The sequence below is a fragment of the Rhodamnia argentea genome, chromosome 9 (genome assembly GCF_020921035.1).
Source record: "Rhodamnia argentea isolate NSW1041297 chromosome 9, ASM2092103v1, whole genome shotgun sequence".
In the NCBI taxonomy this organism is placed as follows: domain Eukaryota; kingdom Viridiplantae; phylum Streptophyta; class Magnoliopsida; order Myrtales; family Myrtaceae; genus Rhodamnia; species Rhodamnia argentea.
This window is the reverse complement of record NC_063158.1, coordinates 7067163-7082944: the sequence shown is the minus strand read 5'-3', so window position 1 is coordinate 7082944 and position 15782 is coordinate 7067163. Positions and strand designations below refer to the sequence as shown.

At 38.6% G+C, this 15782-nt stretch overlaps 1 protein-coding gene across 2 annotated transcripts; it reads left to right on the top strand.

The window, feature by feature from the left end:
* The first annotated feature begins 6068 nt into the window (after nucleotides 1-6068).
* On the top strand, nucleotides 6069-14688 carry LOC115744432 (calcium-dependent lipid-binding protein). Of its 2 annotated transcripts, none has more exons than XM_030679611.2 (12): nucleotides 6069-6290; nucleotides 6510-6629; nucleotides 7949-8050; nucleotides 8388-8438; nucleotides 8867-8987; nucleotides 9537-9658; nucleotides 9801-9899; nucleotides 10787-10867; nucleotides 10968-11053; nucleotides 11752-11977; nucleotides 13646-13810; nucleotides 14031-14688. In XM_030679611.2, the coding sequence occupies exons 2-12, from the start codon at nucleotides 6525-6527 to the stop codon at nucleotides 14424-14426; spliced, it is 1554 nt and encodes a 517-aa protein (XP_030535471.1). In that variant the 5' UTR covers nucleotides 6069-6290; nucleotides 6510-6524; the 3' UTR covers nucleotides 14427-14688. The 2 variants fall into 2 exon arrangements, with proteins under 2 accessions (XP_030535471.1, XP_030535474.1); XM_030679614.2 differs by having other exon boundaries at nucleotides 6069-6294; nucleotides 6515-6629.
* The last annotated feature ends 1094 nt before the right edge of the window (nucleotides 14689-15782 follow it).

The window sequence follows — 15782 nt, the reverse complement described above, 5'->3', positions numbered from 1 at the left end:
TTGATCATAAAATTTAACGAAAATCAACAGAGGATAAATTTTTTCACGGATGCACCGGTTTGGGATTTTTTATGGTAAAAAAATTAGTTTATGATAAATTGTCACAAGTATATCAGTTTAGGATTTTTCGTGGCATAAAACCCTAATGATACCGGAAGCTTATGCTTTGCCTACCAACAAAAAAATTTACACGTTGAAGTTAAAAAATGATGCCTTGTCTTGCTATTATTTCGCTAAGGTTGAGAAAGGCCGTAGAGGATCAGATAGGGAAAAGTGTCAAAAAAGTCCTAAGCCATTTTTTGGTGTCAATTCAGTCTTAAGCTTTTTGTATTGGTGCCAAATTAGTCATAAACCTTTTATATTAGTGCTAATTCAGTTTTTAACCCTTTGTATTTGTGCCAATTGATTCAATCTAGCCAATTTTAATCGAAAATTGCTAACGTGGAAGTCGGTTGTCCTACGTAACACGGCTAGAGCTGATGTGGATATTTTTTAAAATATTTTTTTGTATTTTCCTTTTCTCTCATTTTTTTTTATTATGGGCCAGCAAGGGTCGTCGAACTATCCCCGTCAGCCCCAAGCGAGGCCAGAGACTGTCGTCGGCATTAGGCAAGGGGCTGGCAAGGGTCGTGAGCCCCCGCCCAAACTTGGCAAGGGCCGCGAAATCCTCGCCAAATATGGCTAGGCGAGGGCGTTGCGGTCCTCGCCCAATGCCGACCGGTGACTATTGTCGTGCCACATAAGACAATCAACGTCCATGTTAGCGATATCCGATCAAAATTGATCGGAATGACTCAATCGGCACAAATGCATAATATTCATGACTGAATTGATGGAAATACAAAAAGTTTAGACTGACTCGACACCAATAAAAGATTTATGGCTGAATTGTCGTAAGTGAAAAAAAAATTTACGACTGAATTGACTTAAAAAAAAAATTTAAGAATGAATTGACATCAACACAATAAATTTAAGACTCTTGTTTTTTTTTTTTACACTTCTCCCTATCTAGATAGGTTGGGACCGACAAGATCCTTAATATATGGAATTTATTTAGACGGTCGATATATGAGAGCGACTACTGAATTAAGAACCTCCAGAAGTCAATACCGTTGCCACGTCGGACTGTAGGGATGATTTGGGGGCAAAGAGATATTTTTCTCAATATGCTGCTCTCTGTACATCTCGTATATCACTTACCAATAATTCACCTTACGCCTGTGCAATTTCGTAAACTCAAGTAAACCGACACGTGGCATGCATCCAAATGGTGCGTTGGAAGTCGAATGAACGCAAGCGAAGTGTATAGAGATTGGATTAACTTTCGGAAGAATTGTCGGAAAATATATTAAGTATAACTGGTCACTTTAGTCCGCCCTTAACTTTTTAATTTGGCCGATTTTCTTTTTGGCCCCATACTTGATTAATTCATTCATAAACTTTTTGACAATCTTTCACTACTAACGCAGTGGTCCGACCCAGACCGGCCGTCTCCGTCGCAATGGCTAACAACTGATGTGAACAAAACAACGATGCTCTAAGGCTCCGTTTGTTTCACGGAAAATATTTTTCCAGAAAACATTTTCCCCAATTTCCGGTGTTTGGGGGGCGGAAAATGAGCGGTCAACGGAAAATATTTTCCGGTCAACAAAAAAAACCTTCTAAAACTAAGAAAAATGATTTCCTCATTTTGAGAAGATGAAAACATTTTCCACACTTTTCATTCCTCCTCTCTTTCAACTATTTTTTTCTTTTTAATTATTTTTTTGCTTTCTTTTTGTTTTTTATTTATTTTTTCAAAATTCAAAAATTTCATTTTTTATTTTTCGGATAAAATCTATTTTTTGATTACTTTCTTTATTATTTTTTTTGTCTTTTTTTTTTTTTTAGTATTCCTTCTTCTACCATGGTAGGTTGCTGGCCATGGTCGCAACCGGTGGCTCCGGCCTCGAGCAACGAAAGCTATAGCGAGGAACAAAGTCGTGACGTCCGTCTTGAACTTCTCGTGCTCCACGCAGAGCTCGGGGCGGGACTCGCCACGCAGGATGACGTCGGCCTTCCGGTCTTGAGGGTCACCGGCCCAACGTAGTTGACGTCGACGAGTGGGTCGACGAGGCATTCAAAGGTCGATTTCGAGTTGCCACCAAGGGTGGCCTCCGGGAGGCGCTGCGAGACCTCCGCCGCGTAGTCGACGGGGACCACTTTCATTTGTTTCCACAAAAATTAGAAGCGCATCTCTCTCCCTCTGTTCTCGCGCTTTTACTAATGGCCAGGCGAAGCTTCATTCTCTCTATTTTCACAAGTTTGCTCGATGGTGAACATTCGCCGAGAAAACGATTCATAGCGATCACCCATGAGCTCCCTTACTAAGTAATGACGACAACCAGGCGACTCTTCTTGCGGTTTCCGATCACGGGAGACTTTTGAGGCCACGGAAATTCATTGAAGACTTCACGGCCACAATAGAGAGCACGGTTGCAAGTCCCCCGCCTTGCAAGGTGGCAATTTCCGTGGGCGCAATAAGTTGACATACATAATTGATTTTGATTTGAGATTGCCGAAGCATCCCCAGAACTCACCATGAACCGTGAGACTCCTTCGCTTGAGACACCGCCATTCGCACCATCGCCAACCCTATCCGCAAGTAGGATCGAATCGATTTGATACTGTTTCAAATTCGGAAAGGTAACCTTAAACCAATTCACTTTAATTTTCCTTTATTTTTTAATTTCAAAATATAAAAAAAAATCATAAAAAGAAAATCCAAAAAATTGCACCTTTGAACTTCAAGTCAGAATTCATCGAAATTGCCAAATTGAACTTTTTTCATGAAATTGGTACTGGAAGAGCATTAATTAAAAAATTAATATAATCAAGTCTCCGAACTTAAAATAAGACGAATTTTCCTTACCAAACGGTGGAAAATATTTTCCGGAACTTTTTCAAGTTTTTGCCAAACATCGGAAAAGGAAGTCATAAAATGACTTCTTGGAAAATATTTTCCGGAAAGGTCATATTTTCCGCGAAACAAACAGAGCATAAATTTTTTTAAAAAATATAACTTTTATTCTTGCTTTTCCTTTTCTTTTTAGATATTTTCCTCTCTTCCCTTCACCGGTCATAGGCAAGTGTTGTGATCCACGTGACTGGCGAAGAGAAGAAAGGAAAATAATGAAAAGAGAGAAAAAAAATCCAAAAAAAATTTAAAAAATTGCAAAAAGTCATTTTGTCAACATGATCTCTGATGGTCATGTCATGGAAGGTGGTCAATACTATCGAAAATGTCGCATCAGTAATTTTTAGTTAAAATTGATTGAAAAAATTATGTTAAAACATCATCAAAAGATTTCGAACAAAATTAATTAAATTAAAAAATTTAGAATTGAATTCATGATGACACCGACCGGGCGATAAGCTAAGCTAAAGCTGTGCACGTCTCGCAGCCAATCATGCCTTGTCTTGTTGATTGGGCACGTCACATGTATTCACGTCTTCACGCGTGCTCCACGTGGGTCAACACCCCCGAGAATTGAATGAGATAATCGTGCACATCATACGTTGCACCAAGTCACTGACGTAGCCCTTTTATTTTTTTGGTAATTAATTGGTCCTATTTTTAATCAAAAAAGTGAATTTTATTTTCTCTCGGAACTTTCCTTTTTTCCTTCTCTTAATTTTTCATTTGAAGTGACATTTTTTTTTGGTTAATTTTCTCTTGTTAATACTGCGATTCAAATGTGGCTAGAAAGACCAATTCGACGATACTATTAGTATAAAAGGGAAAGGAACCCCTTATTTAAGCGACACGAGATTTTATTCAATATTCCCCTCTCGCATGCAAGTTGAAATAAAGAATGTCAGGGGACAATTGCGTTGCGCAATAAAATCATAGAAGAACGAAGAGCCACGGAGGCACGATAAACCTCCTGCATGACGGGGATAGGACATTCTGGTTTTGAGATTTGTTAGAACGTCCAACTAAAAAAATTTTACTTATTGAATTAAACGGTTGTATAAGTTTAATTCGATCATGATACATCGATGTGGCACTACATTTGCTATCGAGCGACTCCTATCGATGTAAATATTAGTATGCTTTCAAAAGTTTACAACATAAAATATATAAAAGGACAAGATTTAAAAACCGAGACAGTTATCCCACTACGTGCATTAGCGATGGTTATTTTATTAGTGACGTGGGTTCATAAAGTTTATCGGATTCTAAAATGACAATTATCATAATGGACCAAACTGTATGACACGGGTACTCTGCAATATAGGTTAACTAGACCCGTCGGATGAATGGATCCATTTACGTGCAATACCGATTTAGTGATCTATACCCGACCCGTCATATATTGCTGAAAACTCATGCCCGAGGTGAGAGCACAAGAAAGTGAAGAGAGAGTCCTCGAGGTAGGGTTCGGTCCAGGTAAGTTGTGAATCAATAACTTTTTTTTTTTGGTTAAAAGTTGTGAGTCCATTTAATTACCATATTATTTTTCATTTTATCATTATGAACTCATTTATTATTAGATATATCTAAACCAATGCATATAATAACCCAGCTCATCAAATATGAGTGAAGAAATGCATTTATAGTCCATTTTAACAGTGTCGATCACCGTGTATAGTTACTTTTCGTTTTTTGGTCGAAACCATGTATAGTTACGTGAAAATGACCAATATTGCACTTTCTCTTAGGAATATAACTAAATTACCAAAACACATATGTTAATCCCTTCTCTCTCTCGCTCTCTCACTTTGCAAGCAAGCGCATGTGTGTGGACGTGATGCGGTGGCAATTACCGTGAGCGAAAGACTAGCCCTCGTGACATTGGATCCGATTTGAGGTCGACAATACGATTCACTACCATGGATTTGACATTACGCGCCCAAACCAGGGGCAATGCCGCGAGTGAGCAAGAGAGAGAAAGAGAAAAGGGTTAGGTCGATGCGGGTTGTGGTGTCGTGTGGCTCAAACAAAGATTAGGGATGACACATCGACATTCCGAGTGGTAGTTGCATATGATGCAGTTACCTTGTAATTCTCGAAGATCTGTATTCAATTATAAATTAATCTTATAGTTATATAAATAGTTCATGCTATTATGATTTTTTTTTTGATGTTTCACTATCTCATTGATTAATTAATTGAGTTGTGCAATCTTGGCTTTCCTAAGCCGGCGATTCCTTTGGGACGGTTACATGTTATTTCGCTGTCGGGACACGATTCCTCATCCACAACCACGAAAAAGGTTGCAAAAAGCAAAGAAACGCATTAACATTTAAGACAAAAGGATTGGGGACCCCACCGGCCCCTCCACATAATTTAAGGAATGCAACAAAAAGTAAATAATTTTAAAAAAAGACCCGAAAAATATATAAGTAAGAGTTAAATCCGAGGGGACAAAAGGAAAAAAAAAAAACTCGTTTGCTGGAAATATCTCATACACATAGGAACGCCGGTGATTTGATAACATCGTAATTAACCAGGTAAGAAATGAAGAAATGATAAGAACATAAGTATAACCGATTAACTATATCGGATATAGATCATTAGCGAAATCCTCTTAGATTAGAGTATGCCGGAGGCTGAATTGAGTCGAGGGGGTTTTTCACTTGAAGGAATCTCTAGATTGCCAAGCCCGCCGCCCCTTTTGATACTGCTTCACCCGATGCGTGCAAGGGGGGGCACAATTCACGTGCATTGGCGAGAGTTAGTCAAAGCCGGAACCTCCGAAAGGCCCGTGAATTCGAAACATTCACATTTCTCGTCGGTGATTAATGTACGTGCAAGGATAGCCGACATCCATTTGGTCGGGAAGGTAGTAAAAAAAAAAAAAAGTTATGGTACTTTTGATTATTGATCCATAGATGGAGGGTCTAAATTGACTTACGAGGACGGCAAATGTGAAAAATAAAATAAAATTGGAAATGTCAAAAGCAAGAGAGGGTGAAAATGAAATCAGAAAGTACAAATCAAAATTAAAAAGGAAGAGGCAGAGAACGGCTCTGTCCCAGTCCCTGGCCGACGCTAACTTCAATTTCCTTGTCAATTTCATGGGGGGGACGCCATTAATATCTGCGCTGAATTCACAGATGATGCTCTCGCATTGCGCAGAGTGAAACCGACCGACGCTTCTCTTCTTCCCCTTCTTCACTGCCTTCTTTCTAGAGAGAAAGACAGAGAGAGAGAGAGTTATTGGCGATGAATTTCCGTTAGCGGCTGATCGCTTCCGTTTCCTTCTCCGTCGGATCTCAATTCACTCCTCTGCGTGTCTTTCACTGTGAGTCTCTCTCTCTCTCTCTCTCTGTCTCTCTGTCTCTCTCTCTTTTCTCTCTCTGTAGAGCCGATTGTGCGCTTGCGTGCTTATTGTGAGTAGACGATGCGTGTTTTGCGTTGTTGCGGTGGGGGTTCCTGCGTTTTGTCTTGGCTTTCGTTGGGCGTGTTGAGCGGGAATTCTGCGGTGGTTTGATTTTTCTTGGTGATAATCTCGGGTTTCGAGAAGGTTTGGGAAAGAATGGGGCTGATTTCGGGGATTCTCATGGGGACGATCTTCGGCATCGCGCTCGTGGCGGGATGGCACCACATGATGCGGTATCGTAGCTCCAAGCGCACAGCTAAGGTGAGTCGACTTTCCCGACGCGAATGTTCGTTTTTTTCGTCATTTTGACCGGTTGAATGTTAGGGGATTATTATAAAAACCCTGTAGAGTGAATTGCTTCTGTTGCTTTTCAGTTTCTTTTTCTGGGTGCAAAGTTAGGTGAGCTGTTTGGAATTATAGCATCTTTTCCGAGATGTAGTTTCTCAGTTCTTCAGTACTAGCAGAGTTATGAGGACTCATCAGCTTGGCTTAGACAACGCCTGAATTATCATCTCGCTCTGAGAATTATATGCATCATGAAATTTTCCTTGCGAATATTGGTTCTCGGTTGCTGATTTAGGAATGTGATTTCCAGCAATTTCAGGGACATAGAAAGTAGACTTGTTGATATATAGGGGCACCAAAATTCGGACTTGTCTGTTAGGAAACCCATCCCTTCCCCTTCTTTTTTTCCAAGAGTATTTCTTCCAAATTTCTTGACAGGCTTAACATGTTTACAGTGACGAACAAACAAGATATTCCGGGGTCATGTTGTTTGAATATCCTGGATTCTGCCTGTGAACCATAAGAGGACTCTAGAAATTTTGGTCAAAATAGCTCTTCCAACATCTGTTAAGCTTTATGACTGGATTTGGTGGCTTAGGAATTTGAATATTTCTGCTAGAAGTCCTACAGAAATTGGACAATGAGTCTTTCTCCAATGTGCAAAGTACAGGGACTCAGTTTGTTGATGAGATGTACAGGGTTACTTTGAAACATTACCTAAAATACAGAAGCTATGTAAAATATAGTTCAATATATTAAATAGTTTCTAGAGAAATCACATAAACTATCCTTAAATTCAAGCTGAAGTTGAGTACTATCTTCTTCTGGTAATACCAAAGTCTTCTCTTTGAAATGATAAATGAAATTGATAGGTGATATGGCAAGTTCTTTTTGATGCCCTAATGAATGAGATAAATATTCAACGAAAAAGATACACCAACTTCACTTATCAAATCAAGACACCAGCTTTTAGATTTTGGATCATATGTGACTTAGATAAGGTAGGTTAGAAAGCTTGTGCAGCTTTCTTGAGGCTCTTTACTAGTTGTCACATCATCTCAATGATTTTTGTTCTATATTTAACTACCCTTTCATAGCTGGTCTCTCCTCTCTGTAGTGCATTTGTATTTCACAGTATGGATCTTGCCCTGGAAGATGTTTCTAGAAGATTTTCAGTTAGTACATGAATATTCTTAAGTGTCATTTTGCGCAATTTAGTTTCATGCATGCGTTGTTCTTTCCAACACTATATCAATGTTTCCAGGAAAGTGTAGCAATTTTTATTTGTCTTGTAGGCTGTCGACATAAAATTACTGGGGTCCCTTAATAGAGATGACTTGAAGAAGATTTGTGGTGATAACTTTCCAGAATGGATATCTTTTCCAGTTTTTGAGCAGGTTGGCTTCTTTTTTCCAGAAGTTATCTTTTAAATATTGAAAATTGGATATAAACTTGAATATGGATTATATGGCCTATTTTGTCTGTTATGTTCAGCAATAGAGATGTAATTCTTTTCTTGCATAAAACTGGAGAATCGGTCGGCATGATAGATTCGAGATGGCGTTTTTAGTAGTGATAGTTATAATCAATTGAATATCCTTATGTGGAGCTCTAAGACAACTTTATGACCTGTGGTTAGAAAGGCTTCTCCTGTGCTTTTAAATTTCATCTGGATATGGTTTGTAATGCTATTACTCCGTTGTGACATCGTTTTCTGTGCCTACTGTCTCACAGGTGAAATGGCTGAACAAGCAACTGAGCAAATTGTGGCCCTTCATTGCAGAGGTAATAAACTTTATCTGTGTTTATAAGCACATATGATTTATTGCATTGTAAGCTGCATCTTTCACTTATGAATTTTGATGAAGTACCTTTTCTGGCAATAGATCACGCTGACGGGCACTAAGTTCTAAAGCTTGAATGCACACACAATGACTTAACAAATAGTGTCCATGCCAGACATGGTTTGGAAATTTGCAGTTGGTTATGATACCCCAATGTATATTGGATTTTAATATTTTGTTCGTTGTTGCATTGATTTTTTTTTTTTTTCACTTGAAAGTTTTGCTTTACATACGATAGTTTGTATCTTTGACCGAATGAAATGAACCAAGAGAGGAATGGTTTGTCAGAAAATGAAATGTACTATTGGTTTTCATATGCAAGTTTGCCTTATCTCAGCTCAAGCAAAACATTTGCTTTCTCTTCCTCAGGCGGGTACATTGGTGATTAAGGAGACTGTGGAGCCACTGTTGGAAGATTACAGACCTCCAGGAATTACTTCATTAAAATTCAGCAAGCTTTCCCTAGGAACTGTGGCACCGAAAATTGAAGGTACGGAGCAAATGGACCATCTTTGCTGCATCTCTTTGTTTCCATTGCTTGCCTGTCGTCAGTTTTAGTGTCGATCATTAAGCTGAATCCAGGATAGGTTTTGAGCTTTACTGAATTGTATTTTTTTGGTTCTGATTTTGATAAGAGTCAGACTATAGTTCCTGAAAGATACTCCGATATAACCTCAAATTTGTTGTATTTAGTGTAAAAATGTCACAAAATAATTATTACTTGCCTCTATCGTACTTTTCTTCATTGCCATTGTAATTTTCTCCTCTGAGTTCCTTCTTATGGTTTTGCACGATTTGGTTGTCTGAATGTTTCAAAACATCAATTTGTTTCACATCAGTATTCTTTTGGTTTAAGACTGAGGCTAGTTTTGATGTTTATTGCTCATTTTGCTAGTGTGAAGTCGATATATTTTACCTTGTTTTTCCTTCATATGATTATTTTAAGCTTGTTTATCACCAGTAATGTTTGCCTACTATCCTCTTTGATTTGTATTTTGAAGAATACTTTTTGAAGTATATCTGCTGTGTTATTACTTAGGTATTCGTGTTCAGAGTCTTAAGAAAGGTCAGATTATAATGGACATCGATTTCCGCTGGGGAGGTGATCCTAGCATCATTCTAGGAGTCGAAGCTGCACTTGTTGCTTCAATACCCATTCAGGTTGGTGTGGTGTATCAGCCTGAACATTTTATTCGTAGTTTATCATACCATTAGTTCAAGACTTGCGTGTATTCGAACTTGATTTATAGGTCTGAGACGTGCAATTTTATATTGCTCTCTCACCATTTCTGCCTTTTGACAGTTGAAAGATCTTCAAGTTTTTACTGTAGTTCGTGTCATCTTCCAACTTGCTGAAGAAATCCCTTGCATTTCGGCAGTTGTGGTTGCATTGCTCTCTGAGGTTAGTATAGGATTACTGTTGGTATTTCAAAATGCACCTTTTGTGCATGATTGTGGGACCCTTGACTCAGTACCAAAAGTTGAACTTCATGTTTGTGACAGTTAAGTTTGAGAAGGAATCTAACTGACTGTATTTTTCAGTTTTCCATTTTATTTGATAATGGAAATGGAAATAGTTTCCAATTTTCACTTTTGTGTTTTATTGAAAAGGCATTTGGTGAATGAATTCGAGGATAGTCCATAGAAAAGAAAATCGTAAAGCATGTTTGGCTATGTCTTTACATTTATCCTTTTAGTGCTGATGTGATAAAGTCCGATTTAATAATGTCAACTGTCATATAAATGTAGAAAAAGCTCTTATTAATTGATAAAATTGCATGACTGACATCTTTTGCTCATTTCTCTCTGTTTTTTCAATGACATTATGCTTCACGATCGCTCATAGAAGATTAAAACAAAAAGCTCCTCCAGTTTCACAACAACACAAAGAGAAGAATATCTTTTGCTGAAACATGTTTTCTCAATGAGAATAAAAACTGGATGTTGGAGAATTTTCTCAAAACAAAGAGGGCTGAAACTTTCCCTTTTTTTAGCATATGAATTTTCTTAAGTGAAAACTATTGTGAGATTGTTTTTCTCCTACTTATGATATTGCCCATACTGTGTTAGTGTTGGAGCCTTGTATAACTGACTGGAGATTGCCTATTTGTGCAGCAATTATTGTCTCCTATAGTTGTTCTGGGAATGACTAATTTTTCTCTTGACTAATTAATCTAATCCTTCATTATGAATTCCTATGTTTGATATATTCTCTGGTTAGCTATGTATATTTAGTTGGACTTACAAGAGGTAGTTTTCATGTCATCCCTGATACTTTTGTGCCAATAGCCCAAGCCTAGGATCGATTACACTCTTAAAGCAGTTGGTGGAAGCTTAACAGCCATTCCAGGACTTTCCGACATGATTGATGTAAGCTTTATCGAGCTCATTGCCCAAATTTGTCTGTCTTCTCGCTGATTTTTTCATTAAGAGCACTGAGTTTGAGTCATCCTTCCTCGAAATTTGGCAGGATACTGTAAATTCAATTATCACAGATATGCTTCAATGGCCTCACAGAATTGTTGTTCCGATTGGGGGTATTCCAGTAGACACGAGGTAAGTAGACAATTCTTGGTCTTTTCCCTTTATTGCTTCACTTGAAGTTTTCCATAATGTTCATCTTCATCAGTAGTGATGTTTTCTGCCATTTGCTTGGGAGAAACCTAATTCTCGGCGGTGTGAACTTCAAGTATTTGGACTTATTCGTTTGACTGGAAATTTGAATTTCCATGTGTGAAAGGAAAAGTTTTTTTTTTTTTGGGTAAGGAAAGGAGAGATATAATTGAAAGGAAAAGTTTTTTTTGGTAAGGTATTGAAAGGAAAAGTTTTAATTTCATAAAACCAAGAATATGCTAGTTTGGTTTTTCAGGTGTGTCCCACGTGCTAGCATTACTAGTATTCCTCATTCATGATGAGGGCATTTCTCTCTTCTTATGATAATGTCTTGTTTCTTTCATACCAGTGTACTTACCTGTTAGCTCGAGTTTGTAAATTGGTTGGTAGCAAGTTGAACATATATTTTTGTGGCCTCATACCAATTGTGGTACATAAATGGTGGCAGTTACTGTTTGAGGTGAATGTTCTTTTCATAATACTTTATGGTTGCATTGCATTTTCAAGTATATTATGTCACGCAGTTGGTGCCCTTATTACTTCTTAGTTTTCGTTTCATAAAAGCTCTAATTCTCTCTTGTTGGGTTCTTTCTTGGTTTCTAGGTCTTGGCTTGTACATGACACTCTTTCTGTTTATGCAGTGAATTAGAACTTAAACCACAAGGAAAGCTTTTTGTTACTGTGGTTAAAGCAAATGATCTGAAGAACATGGAAATGATTGGAAAGTCCGATCCATACGTCATTGTGTATATACGGCCTGTGTTTAAAGTTAAATCAAAGGTCGTAGAGAACAACCTCAATCCTGTTTGGAACCAAACGTTTGAGGTTATTGCAGAAGACAAGGAGACTCAGTTTCTTACTGTTGAGGTTCTGCTTCAAATCCTCTATTCTTTTTTTTTTCCCTTACTATGCATCGTCGTTTTTCTTACTTCGGTGCATACTGTGTCTACTAGAGTAGGAGCACTGTCTTCTTGTAATTTCTGCTGAAATTCTATCTTTACAGTTCCTTGTTCTCTTTGTTTGCCTCTGTGCGGGCACGTGTGCTGGAAACTTTCCTTGTTTTTGGACTTTTGCGTGGTTTGATTTGCTGTCGAAGATGTCGGTGTTTGAATACTAGTTAATATTAACTTTTGAGAAGCTCGCGTCGGGTTCTTTCATTTGCCAGCACGATTTCTTCCTTTCTGTGGCTATCTGTATAAGACCTTTGGTTGTTTCTAGACGGAAAGAACATCAACGAGATCAAGTTTTTAGCTAAAGTGGAGTGTTGGCTAAGTATTTGGGGAATCTCGTAAGCTAGATCTGTTCCCCGTTCCATGAAATGTTAAGCTTCAATAGGAGTTTAGAGTATTCCCTTGTATTTTAGGGAATGTTGCATTTGGATTTTCCGGACTGTCCATTACTCTGAAAATCAAGTTGGAGTTTTACTTTGTGGTAAGGTTTAGCTGTGTGGTTGGCAGAGTAGCGCATTGCATGTGCAAGTGGTGAGAGTTTCACTAGGTTGATGCAAACTAAGTTGATTACTTTTTTATTCATCATGATCTGTTCGAGATTAAACTTTTGGGATATCTGGCCAAAAGAAAGAGAGGGGGGGAATGGAGGGTCGGGGTGTTTAGATTCTAAGATTTAGAGTTGTTTTGCTGCCGAGCAATGAATCTCAGTACATAATATGATACTATTTCTGGGAATAAATCTATCTCTTGCATGATTTAGATGGTCTTGATGTTTGACGAGAATGTTGGTTTCTGTTTTGATCCCTTACGAAATTATTTTCTTCTTTCGTCTCATTTTACTCAAAAGGATTCAATATTTGTGTAAAGCTTAGTATTTTGGGCGAATTTACTTTCCAAAAGTTAAGTTGTCAGCTGTCAGGAAAAGAGTAGTGAGGACGTAGCCACATCAAACAGACTATAGAAGGCAGGAACAGACATTAAAAAGTGGAATAACATAGAAAAGAGGTGGGCGAATATAAAAGAGATTCTCTAGATGCGAATTATTGACATGTACTATCTGGTACCATGTGAGATGACCATTTCTTTAGGAAATTTAAGCCGACAGGAAATGATGAGTCCACTATGTATGTATAGCTATTTAACAACAATTTTTTATGCTGTTCACTAATCTTAGATCGTTGCTGCAAACGAAAATGTTAGTCATAGCATGTGTTGAGTTACAGTTCCACGTTATTCTTCACAAGTGTGGCTTCTATGTGTGCCGTCCAGGCCATATTTCCCGCAGATGCTTCTCTTTCTGATGTGGTTCTCATCTTCTCTGGTAAAGCAGGGCAGATGACTGCCCTGAGGTTTGGTGCGACTGTTATGAATGTATTAGCTTTATCTACTAAGAACTCATTATAGTCTGCTTGTTTGGCAATCTTGATCATGTTCTTTTGTGCTTAGGTTCTGCCATTTGTCTGTGCCACCAGCCTCCCTTCTCTGTGTGTGTGGGCATGCTTCCTTTGCATCCACATGTTTCTACTCTTATGCACCAATTATTGGTTTGTCACTATGCTGTTTGCTTAGAGGACTTCCTGGACAGGTTTTTGACAAGGACATTGGTCAAGACAAGCGGCTGGGAATTGCCAAATTACCTTTGATTGATCTGGAGCCTGATGTAGCGAAGGAAGTTGAGCTGAGGTTGCTTCCGTCACTTGATATGCTGAAGATAAAGGACAAGAAGGACAGAGGAACAGTAACTGTCAAGGTAGACTGATTTGCTGCGGTCATTTGGAAAGCGACTAACTCATATACCCTGATTTTTGGTGCACTCTCTTGATAGCCCCAAATCAAAGCGATTCTCCCCATTATGCTAGAATCTACCTTGTCACTATTTTTATTTTATTTTTTTTCCATTTCCACTGAGGATGTAGTCTTAAATTTCTATCATATCATTGATTTTATTCTTGTCACGCTTCAACTTCCAGGTTTTTTACCACCAATTTAACAAGGAGGAGCAGCTAGCTGCTCTAGAAGAGGAGAAGAGGATCTTGGAGGAGAGAAAGAAACTGAAAGCAGCAGGAGCAATAGGAAGTACCATGGACGCACTTGATGGAGCTGTCGGATTGGTGGGTACAGGTATAGGTGCTGGGGTTGGGCTCGTCGGAACCGGCATTGGTGCAGGGGTTGGGGTTGTTGGAAGTGGCCTCGGGGCTGGAGCTGGGATAGTTGGGAGCGGGTTCGGGGCTGTGGGAAGTGGCTTGAGTAAAGCTGGGAAGTTCATGGGTCGAACCATCACGGGACAATCCGGCAACCCCAAGAGGAGTGGGAATTCTACCCCAGTTAACAGCGCCCAAGAAAATGGTGGTGCAAAGCCACGGTAGTGCCTGTATACATGGTGTCTTTTGTGAATTATCGGCATTCTATTAGCTGGTTGCAGGTGACTCCTTTTGTTCCTTTTCTCTTCCGATGATTAGGATCCTCCTCCTCCTTTTCTCCTTTCCGTTGTTCCATCTGCTTCTTTCGGAATTTGGTGGCAAAGTAATCGCTGTTGCTTATTCTAGCTAATCTGTATCATCCTGCATCTTGTAGCTTCTGTCATAAGTAACTTCAAGTTCAAGAAAAGTACTCGTTAGATTTAATATTAATTTCGTATGTTTGTTCTGCACGTTCTGCATCGGTCGCACTTGATTATTCAAGACTAGGTGGTTCCATGGACAAGAACAAAAAGATAAACCCACCCGGATTTTCTGGGATCACTAACAAACGTTTTCTGTATTGCATCTCACTTTCCTCCATTTCTTGCTTTTACTTCTGATCCAAAACTTAGAATTGTGGAGTTGGCAGTCCTTTATGCATTTATCCGCATTCAAAATGTGCTTTGATGACTAGCGGGGAAATAGATTCTTCCCACCTTACGTCTGAGAAGGGCTGAAATATTCTATTTTTGTGGATTGATGATACGTGTACCGAAGTGGGTACGAACTAGTCGCACGTAACATGTGTCGCGTTGCGCCCTCCGATAGGTAAGTTTCTTTAACTTGTATTAAGTGCGATTTTGGATGATCATGCCGGGCTTTGTACCGTGCATACGGACGAGCAAGATTTGTTTTGTTTTCCTTCTCCTTGCATGTTGGTTATTGGGGTCACTTATGAAGTGCAATCGAACGGCACAAATTGAATTATTCTTGGACAAATCGTGATTTGGAAGTTCTATTTTCCCCTCTCATTCTTGAGACGGAAAAATTATCTAAAAAGTTTTAAACTTATTGTTCGATAGCCGATTCGATCTTAAATCTTTTAATCGTGTCAATTTAATCTTAAATATTTTAATAACTTGTCAATTTAATCACAAAATTTTCAATTATGTCAATTTAGTCCTAAATATTTTGATGATTCGTGTTAATTTATTCCTAAATCTTCTAATGGCTTACTAATTTTGTTCTTTTGGCTAATTTTGGTGAAAAATCGGCGATGTAGCGATCTAGTCAGCACCAATTGTTCCATATGGCACGGCCGGTCGCTCACATGGACACTTTTTTAATATAAAATATTTGATTCTTTTCTTTTCTTTTCTTTTTTCCTTCTTCCTTTGGCCTGTTGTCGAGCCTCACCTTCGGCAATGGTTGGTTGTCGGCCATCGTTGAGGCCTGGCGACCGACCAAAAGAAGAAGCAAAAAGGAAAAGAACGAAAAGAAAAAAATTGAAAATATTTATAAAAATCAGAAAAATTAAAAAAT